Source organism: Physcomitrium patens, chromosome 18 (assembly GCF_059467195.1).
Source record: "Physcomitrium patens ecotype Gransden chromosome 18, ASM5946719v1, whole genome shotgun sequence".
NCBI classification, from domain to species: domain Eukaryota; kingdom Viridiplantae; phylum Streptophyta; class Bryopsida; order Funariales; family Funariaceae; genus Physcomitrium; species Physcomitrium patens.
The window spans coordinates 1,919,899-1,929,534 of record NC_143427.1 but is presented as its reverse complement, the minus strand read 5'-3'; the positions used below and the strand labels follow the sequence as shown (position 1 = coordinate 1,929,534).

Below are 9,636 nucleotides of genomic sequence, written 5' to 3'. Positions count from 1 at the left end.
GATTGATTTCAGATTTAGGGGGATTGATTTAATATTCTCTAAAAAAATTAGATATAAGTAATTATCTTCAAATATTGGATTTTTCTAAAATATTATTACACATAGTTTTATAAAAAAAATAAAACTAAAATATGTTATTTTTATATATGTATATCTACACCTAAATAACATATTATTCAAAATATAGACACTATATAAAATTGGAGGTATAATAATTATATACACATAACAAAAAAATTCAATGTTGTAATAATAAATTATGCATACTTTTATAATACTTAAAGTTTTATTACAATGTATTTATTATTTTTTTATAAGATATATATTATAGATATATAATAATAATTTATTTTATTTTATAATATTTTTATATTTTTTATTTATATTTTAAATGATATAGAGATTAGAGAGATATTTTGATGCATATAAGTAAATATATCAAATAATCTTTTATTTTAAAGCTGATTAAAAGTATTATCTTACCATAAATATGGTTTTAAAAATTATTATTATTATTATTATTATTATTTATAACATATAGATGTATTTCATTATTTAAAAAGTGGTATTCTAACGACCATTTTAGTTCAAAGGCTTGGACCCTCAATTATCTAACAACAACAAATAAAGCAGCAACTGCAAAGCATTCATAATCACCATTGCAATTGTGACAATTGCCATTGAATTTCTTTCTAATGGTGCTTTGGCATTAATTTTTTAAATGTCACACTTAAGAAGGTGACACAAACTACCTGTGAAAAAGGCACTTTCCAAGTCTAAGCCATCTAAATTTAAATGCTTACCCTTATGCATCATTGCATATCAAATCTAGAATTTTGTGCCCTAGTGCAAAAACTAATTGTAATTCTACCAAGATCGTGATGATTTGTGGTGTAAAAAAAACTGTAACTAGTTTATAACCAGATCAAATTTTCTACTTTAACAAAATTGTTCTGCATTTTTTGACATTCAAGCATATCTTGTTACAATAATGTCACGTTACACAGTATTTGGTATTTTTGCCAAAACTATTTGAGCATCGTACGATTCATGGCTTCACTCACTCCAAACACCTTGCACCATGTTGTTTGGTCTAAAATGCTCCACTGCAGCATTTTACACCATTTATATATGAATCACACCAAAAGAAAGACCACAGTTTGAGTTTCACATCGATTTTTCTTATCCGTCAAACTTGACTACAACACACATGTTTTACATTTGTTACTTTTTTATTTTTCACTTTTCACTGCATTAATCAGTGTTGAATATTATTGATAGGTACATGAATCCATCCATCCATAGACTTCTCCCTGTACGAGCCGCACCACCTAGTACCAAGCCTGAGGACAACAAATCGACGCAATGCAAAATAAAAGCATGTAGAACATGAGGCTTACAAATTTTTCAATACCCTTGTTCTGATAACCACATACCCTTCCACCATGATTTATTAATTAAAAATTATCTTACCACACTGCTTCCTACAATTATCAAGATTCCAAATGGGATTCTTCGACTAGGTTCATCAATCCCGGATGACTAATCTATGTTCCATCTTCCTGCCAACGCACCAAAATTGACTTCTATTCCCTAAACTCCAAAGAGCTTGCATCCACCTTACTTCCTTCACAAAATTCACTTAATGTTCAATTCACATTATCAGAACTCAATGCAAACTAATTAAACAGGACAACACTACACATTATCAGGACCTTGACTCTGGATGACTGAACACATAGTGAAAACAATAAAAATCTCACTCTCAAACGCAGCGACAGTAGAGTTCGGTACTCCCAATATTTATCACAACAGCAGTCAATATTGGTTGAAAGTCATTTAAAATATCCTGGATAATATTCAAAAGTTAAATGTTCTCCTGTTCATAACAACTTAATAAAAAAAAATTGAGGAATGTAACAAATACATCCCCAACGTAAAACATCGTGCAATTTCTAAAACTCTAAAATAATGCAGTGAAACAAACAAAAGAACTCTGATAGTTCTCACAAGTTTACCAGTCTGACCAAGTCTATATATTTTGGGAACATCAAGATACCTCGCAATTCCGAAAAAACTACGAACACCACCCACAATTATTCCCAACACGAAAATTCATGTGGAAGCACCATTCTACATCACGATTACACAAATTCTCATCACGCAGTTAGACTTTAACGACCATATTCACATAAGCGATCAAAAATGCAAAAATCGACAAAGACGTAAGAAAAACCCGCAGGCGAATAGGGTAAACATACAAGCTGAAAATTTTCTATCAACCAGGCAGCTTCCAAAACTCAATCCCAAAATCAAAGGACTGGAGAAAAACAACAAAGAAAAAGCGCAAGGAACGACGGCACACCAAGTCTAATCACCCCATCGCGTAAAACCGGTGACCACAGAAACTAAGACCACCTTTCCCACATTCCAATCCTTAGTTGTGACGGACAACATCAACTAAAACATAAAACGAAAACGTAAACTTCTCTTTCAAAAATCAGTCAATCTATAAAAGAAAAAAAAAAAACTCAGCGACATGTGATCCATTCATCACTAAAGACCGATTCTAAACTTCGACACATACCAATCAACCTACAGGAGGCCCAAAAACTTCCACCACACTCCTCCCACTCCCAGCCAGATCACAAGGTTCACCACGCTGCACAAAAACCCGTACCCCCACCATTGTGACAGCGGCACGTAACCCGCCCCGTAAAACACCGGAGCTGACCCGATTCCGTAGTGCGTCAGTCCCCCCATCAGATTCGACAAAAACGCCAGCACCAGCGCCCCAAACAGAGGTGGCGTCCCCAGCGCCGTCCCCACTGACAAAAATGCTGTGAACATCGCTCCGATGTGAGCCGCACCACTCGCGAAAAAGTAGTGCGAGTAGAAGTACAGCAGCACCAGGATCCCGAACGACGCTTGCCAAGCAAGCCCCAGCCCTCCCACAACCTGCACCCACCCAAACACCTCATCAGCCCTCCCGCACAACCCTCCCACTCAACTTCCCCGCACAATCCATCACGCATCCCACTCACTCTTCCACATCGTCTCCCACCCCCCATTCCACAACCTCATCCCATCCCATCCCATCCCAAAACTCCTCAAATTCCACAGATTCCACTTACATTCACCACGTTCTGGCTGAACCACGCAATCAACCCGTACTTGTTCAGGTACCCAGCCATCGCAATCAACGCCGCGAACCACGTCAGCGTATCCCATGCCACCGACTCACCCAAGCACTCTTTCCATGTAACCACACCTGTCGTCAGAAGCACCGACAGCCCCAGAATCGCCGCCGACACCGCATCCACTCCCAACACTCCTCCGAAGATCCAAAGCCCCACCTGCAACGCAACAAACTCACCGCACCCTCTTAGTCCTCATCTACCACCCCACATCACTAAGCCCTCCACTCCATCCCCCCCCCCGACACATCTCAAACCCCAACCACTCTCCTCACATGCCCACCCTACGTCCCCACTCCGAATAACTCATCCACCCCTCTGCCCCAAACCCACTCCCCCCTCCCACACACCTCGACACCCTCTTCGCCTCCCAAATTCACATTCACATCAACCTCCTCACCCACCAACCACCTCCTTCCCTCCCACCCCCACGAATCCACTCTCCCCACCTCCCACCCACATTCCTCCTCAATTCCCACAAAACCTGCTACACACACACACACACACACACACCAATCTCCTCACCGCTTATTCTTCCCTGTGTTTCCATACACCCACCATTCTCACATGCACATTACTCCTCGCACCCACCCCAACCCCACATTCCCCGTCCAACCATATCCCTCACCCACGCACCCCAACCCCACACCTTGCTCATCAACCCTGCCACCGTCCCTCGCCCACTTTCTCCTCCTCTACACCCCCCGCCACACTACTCCCGATGTAACCCCCCACTCCTCTTACCGTCGCGATCAGCGTCACTGACATTATCTTCTCGTTCTTCGACATCGGCCCCATCTTCTCCAGATTCTCCGCCGCCAGCTTCGGCGCGTCCGGGCTGCTCTTCACCTCCGGTGGGTACACCACGTACAACAGCGCTGGGATCACCAGCAGCGACACCAGTCCCGGCACCGACGCTGCCACCGCCCAATCCGTCCAGCTGATCGTCTGCCCGATCGCCCCCGTCGCCAGGTTCACGCTCAGCGGGTTCGCAGCCATCGCCGTCAAAAACATCGCCGACGTGATCACCGACGTCTGGAAGCACGTCAGCATCAGCCAAGATCCCAGCTTCCTCTCCGTCCCATCCCCGACCTTGCTCCCGCACGCCAGGCACAGCGCCTTCACCAGCGGCAGAAATATCCCCCCCGACCGAGCCGACACCGATGGAATCGCCGGCGACAGCAGCGCCTCCGCGAACACCAAACTGTACCCCAGCCCCAGCGTCGTCTTCCCGAACAGCTTCACGAACTGGTAAGCCACCCGGTTACCCAGCCCCGTCTTGATGAACCCCTTCGCGAAAAAGAACGCCAACGCGATCAGCCACGGGATGGGATCCCCGAACGCGCTGAATGCTGCCGCGAACGTCAGCGTCTTCGTCAACACCGATGCGCCCAGTCCCATCAGCGCCACCGCACCCAACGGCAATGGCTGCGTGATGATCCCCACCACCGTCGCCAAAAAAATCGACAGCAGCTGCCATGCGTTCTTCGTCACGCCCACGGGCGTCGGAATGAACCACACCAACACGCCCACCGCGATGGACGCTATCAGGGGCTTCATGGATGCGCCCATCCACGGCTCCTCCTTCTTGGGCGCAGGGGTGGCTGCGGGCACCACGCCCGCGCCCGCATCCGCTCGCACTCCCAACCTCGCCTCGCCATCGCTCTTCCGCAACGCCGGCAAGGCCGCGATGCCCTTCAGCAACCCATCGCCCACAAGGAACCCGCTCTCGGAGCTCGACGCTGCCAAACCCAGAGACCTGATTCCGCCCCTGCTCCGCAACCCAAAGGCGCCCCTCACACCCAAAGACCTGGCGGAGCAAGAAACACCTCTCGGCGCAACCCCACGAGGCGACGCGACGGGACTCAACCGGACGCCATTGGAAACTGCAGCAGCCATGCAAGCCATAGCTGCCGGTGGCCCCACAAACGGGCTCACAATCTCCTCCCCGGCCTACCAGCGTCTCAGATCCCCCCCCCTCGCTCGAGAGCTGCACCTGCGCAACCCCGATCCAGCGCATGAGCCAAAACGAAGAGAAGGGTGAAGCGGCGGGAGGCAGGGATTTCATTCAGGTTGCGGGGTATCGGATGATGGCTCTGGGGCTCTACGATTGTGTGGAGGGCGTCGTAGTGACGGGATCATTCGCGGCCAGTTGACTGGTTCTGGTTGGTTGCGACCCTGGCTGTTAATTTTCGGTTTCGGGCTTTGCGTTGGGGTGTATGTGGAGGTGGTGTCTCTTTCGCTTTCTCTCTCCTCCTCTCTCTGTGTTGTTCGCGTTGGCTGTCCGGCTTTGTTACTGTGTGGCTCTGGTTCTTCCTGATGGACAGAGATCCATGGCACTAGCCATCGTTGCTGCCAGTGTGTATTTTATTGGCTTTATTCTGAGAATCGTTTGCTTGCTTTGGGTGTCTGCATCATGTTTCCGTTTTTTCACATGCACTTTCGAGTGAGTACGCTATGTTTCAAGAATGAGCTCACTTTGAAACTTTATAGGGATATAAAGCAAATAATAAAGGAATGAATAATGATTGTTTTCTGTTCGCATTGCAAACTCAAAGTGTATGCACAGTCCTGATATGAATTAAACTAGGGATTTTCGGTATTACAAAATGCATCATTGTGGTGGTTAATGTTTGACGTCATGTGTTCGTTATATTGTATCATAATTGATCATTCATTGGATTTTGGATACATTGTAGCAATGTTATTGTTTTGAACAAGAAACTAATTGTAAATAAATATTTCTATATAAATATATATATATATATATATATATATATACATAAGATGATGCTTACAACTTGAGAAATTGTTGTAATTTGTAACTATGTACTTAAAAAGCAAGGTAGTTGATACATATTATAGTAATGTGTAAGTAACCTTAAGTTGTGTAACTATGTTTAATGATTAATATTTATTTGGAATTGTTATTACTAGAAATGGTACTTTATATTTTACTTTAATCTATAATTATACGAAATAAGTACAAAAATAAAAATAATTTCAAGATTACACAAGAAAATTAAGTGTTGTAGTTTTACAATACACATCCATTTCAAAAAGATAAGTTTGGCATAAAATTGCCTTTTCTCTAGAAATAAACAAGCAAGAAATTATTTACGTAATCTTGAACAAAAGTAATTAGATGCTACCGTTATAAAATAAAATTCAAATATCATAAACACTAATATATATATATATATATATATATATATATATATGTTATTTGATCAGTGTAACTCTATTAATCTTAATTTAGTATAAATGCAAATAAATTTAGGTTTACAAATATTGTATTTATAAAAATAACTTTTTACCTATTTCTATTTTTATAATATACCAAAACATTTTTAAATGAATAAAACCTAATAAAAATCAAGAATTTATTATTAGTTGTATAATTGAATTAATAATAATCATGCAACCCTTCACAATATGAGAATATATAATAATAAAAAATGAATGATTTTTTTATTTGTATCTACCATTTATTTATGTTTTATAATATCGATTTGAAAAGAAAATATTTATGCAAATAAATATTGACGAGCAATACTTTATATTTAGTTAATTAATCAAAAATTCAAATATATTGTATTTATTTTTAAAGTTAATCACATTAAAGCAACTCAAATAATCTTAAGATTTCTCAATAAAGTTCAATTAAATTTGGAAAAACTTTAAAATACATATTTTAATCTTTTACTAATAATATTCACCCAAATTACAGAATTCATTTTTAAATTTTACAAATTCTTCCTTTTATTCTGATTCTTTGAAATTCAAATAAAATATAGTGACACAACTACAAAGTGAAATATTTGAATTGTGATTTGATATTATATTGTATATTATATTGTATCAATAATTTATTCATATATATATATATATATATATATATATATATATATTAAGAACCAAGCAAGTGTATAAAACATAAATCTATAACAAGTTGTGAAAAGCTAACATATTTGAGTACAACTAAAAAATAAGAAGAACAACCAAAAAATAATACATTAAAAAAACAATAATACATTAGAATTCATATTGTTGAGTAAGAATAACTAGAGAGACTTAAACCAAGGCCAATATATAATAATAGCATTAACAAGGCTAAAGATGGCCTTAGTCTTGTCTATATATATATATATATATATATATATACACTAGCCATCAAATAATCTATCAAGAAACTTCTTAACAACAATATAATTTAGGAACTAAGTGTCCAACTAAAAAGATCCTTCATATCAACTTTTAAACCAATAAAACTTCTTGAAGAAGTTATTAAAGTCATTTCTAAATCTACATATTCAATCTACTCTCAAAAATGTTATTTAGATATATATATTTTTTAATTATCCATCTTTTAAAATATATGTATATGTATATATATATTCTTTGTTGCAATATAATTTTTAAAAGAAATAAAATTTAGCAAAATAAATAATTTACGAATTTCAATGAGAATTATTTTTTAATAAGATAAATCTTTATAGCTTTTAATAAATACAATCAATGTACAAAATAAATTGATATATATTTGAATAATAATTAGTCTAAGAATTTAATAATACAACTTTTTATAAGTTTTATTCATCATAATACTTGATAAAATAAAATACAAGTTATTACTATTATTAAATAAAGGTTGTATTTTTCATAAATTTTTATTTTGGTCTTTTATAAATCTTAAATTTTAATTAGCTACATCTTAGATTTTTTATATAATCTTTAGTAATTATGTTATCAAATTGATTGTAAGAGACTACTAGATTAAATTACAATCTACTTATATAATCTTTTGAAATTTACTTGAATAAAATTTACTAAGAATTTATCGAGTCAAAAATAAATTTTAAATTTAAAACTTATATATGTCATTAATATTCTTTTTATTTTTTGATAAAAAATAGGAGTATTTAGGAGTATTTAGTAAAAAGTTTTTACTAAACCTTTTCTTATTGTTTAGAAAGTTTTTTTGTTAAAAAAAATAAAATTATTTTAGGATCTAATAAAACATAAGTACATAATTTATAAATTTATACACTTAAACAAACTTGAATTCAAAAATAAAAAAAATATTTAGATAATAAAAAAAAATCACAAAATAAAGCTGAAAAAAATTAAAATGAAAAATTCTTTTTAATTTAGATAAGTCCTTTTTTAAGACATTGTCTTCATATATTTGTATTTTTATATTATACAGTTTTTTTAATTATTTAGAGAATATTAAGAATAATATTTATTTTCTTAAAATTTATACCAAAATAAATTATTGATAGTAATTTATTAGTATTATTATTATTTATTGTACCACAAGATATAAAGTTTTACAAAAGAAATTAACTTATATTAAAATAAGATTGTATATTCAACTATTTTATTGATTTTTTACATCATTATAAATCATATGTTGAGGTCATTGTAAGATCTTTAATAAAGATAAAATGGTCAAATGTTATACTTGATGATAACGTCAATTGATTGACTTTATCTTTAGAAACTAAATAAATTTAATTGTAAATTCTTTACATCATGTTATAAGCAACAAAGAAGACACGTTGATTTGTGTAATATTATTATTAATATTTTGTAATATTAATTAAATAAAATTTAAAATAAACTAAAAATATTTTTATTTAAAAATTTAGAAGCTTGAATAATATAATTATCTAATTTTAGATCTTATAATATTTTTTTTTGATAAAATAAGATGAGTATTAAAATGACCTACTTAACTCTTAAAGATAAAATAAGATGAGTATTAAACTTACCAAATGGCACCAAAAACACTTTAAGGCTTAAACATCCAAGTTTCCTTCTAGTCACTATAATCACTATGTACTAGATATTGGTGCTTCACTAGTTAAAGAGCATGCAAAGTTGTTGTTTAAATTAATAGATACATCACTTATGTTTGAAAACCTTGTATTGCAAAGAAATTGTGATTAGATAAGAATAGCTTTAGAAAAATTTAAAACCACAAAGTCATGTACTAGATCACTTAAATATTTTCTAAAAAAAGTACTTTCAAATATCTAACTTTGAAGAATAAATTTGAATAATTTTGTGAGTAACTCAATAAAAAATTGTATTGCAATGATTATTTATACAACTTATATTCTTTTTTATCAAAACATCAATAGTTGAAGAAAATCCTACCATCTCTATATTTATATAATAAAATATTTTAAAAGTTGGTTGTAGTAATGAACATAGTGATTTTTTTCTACCAATATATATATATATATATATGTATATTATACTCTCACTTATATTTATACCATTATGTTTTTTTTGTAAATTATCTTATAAACAAAAAAATTGTAGAAATTCAAAGCATCATATAAAAAACAAAAAGAAGAATTAAGAAGTAGATAAAAAAATAATAAAAAATAAAAAAAATCATGTAAAATTATATCAAGGTAATCTATAA

The 9,636-nt window shown here is 35.3% G+C and overlaps 1 protein-coding gene across 1 annotated transcript; it reads right to left on the bottom strand.

Moving 5' to 3' along the window:
* Positions 1 to 1,824: 1,824 nt before the first annotated feature.
* LOC112295557 (dicarboxylate transporter 1, chloroplastic) lies at positions 1,825 to 5,221 on the bottom strand. The gene is made up of 3 exons (XM_090244524.1): positions 3,942 to 5,221; positions 3,135 to 3,356; positions 1,825 to 2,958 (listed from the first exon to the last, which is right to left on the bottom strand). The coding sequence occupies exons 1-3, from the start codon at positions 5,103 to 5,105 to the stop codon at positions 2,596 to 2,598; spliced, it is 1,749 nt and encodes a 582-aa protein (XP_090100650.1). The 5' UTR covers positions 5,106 to 5,221; the 3' UTR covers positions 1,825 to 2,595.
* Positions 5,222 to 9,636: the final 4,415 nt, after the last annotated feature.

Coding starts and splice junctions, on each gene's coding strand:
- LOC112295557 (XM_090244524.1), bottom strand. CDS start 5,105: ATGGCTTGCATGGCTGCTGCAGTTTCCAATGGCGTCCGGTTGAGTCCC. Junction 3,357..3,941: donor CAGTGACGCTGATCGCGACG/GTAAGAGGAGTG, acceptor GTTGCGTTGCAG/GTGGGGCTTTGGATCTTCGG. Junction 2,959..3,134: donor TCAGCCAGAACGTGGTGAAT/GTAAGTGGAATC, acceptor GGGTGGGTGCAG/GTTGTGGGAGGGCTGGGGCT.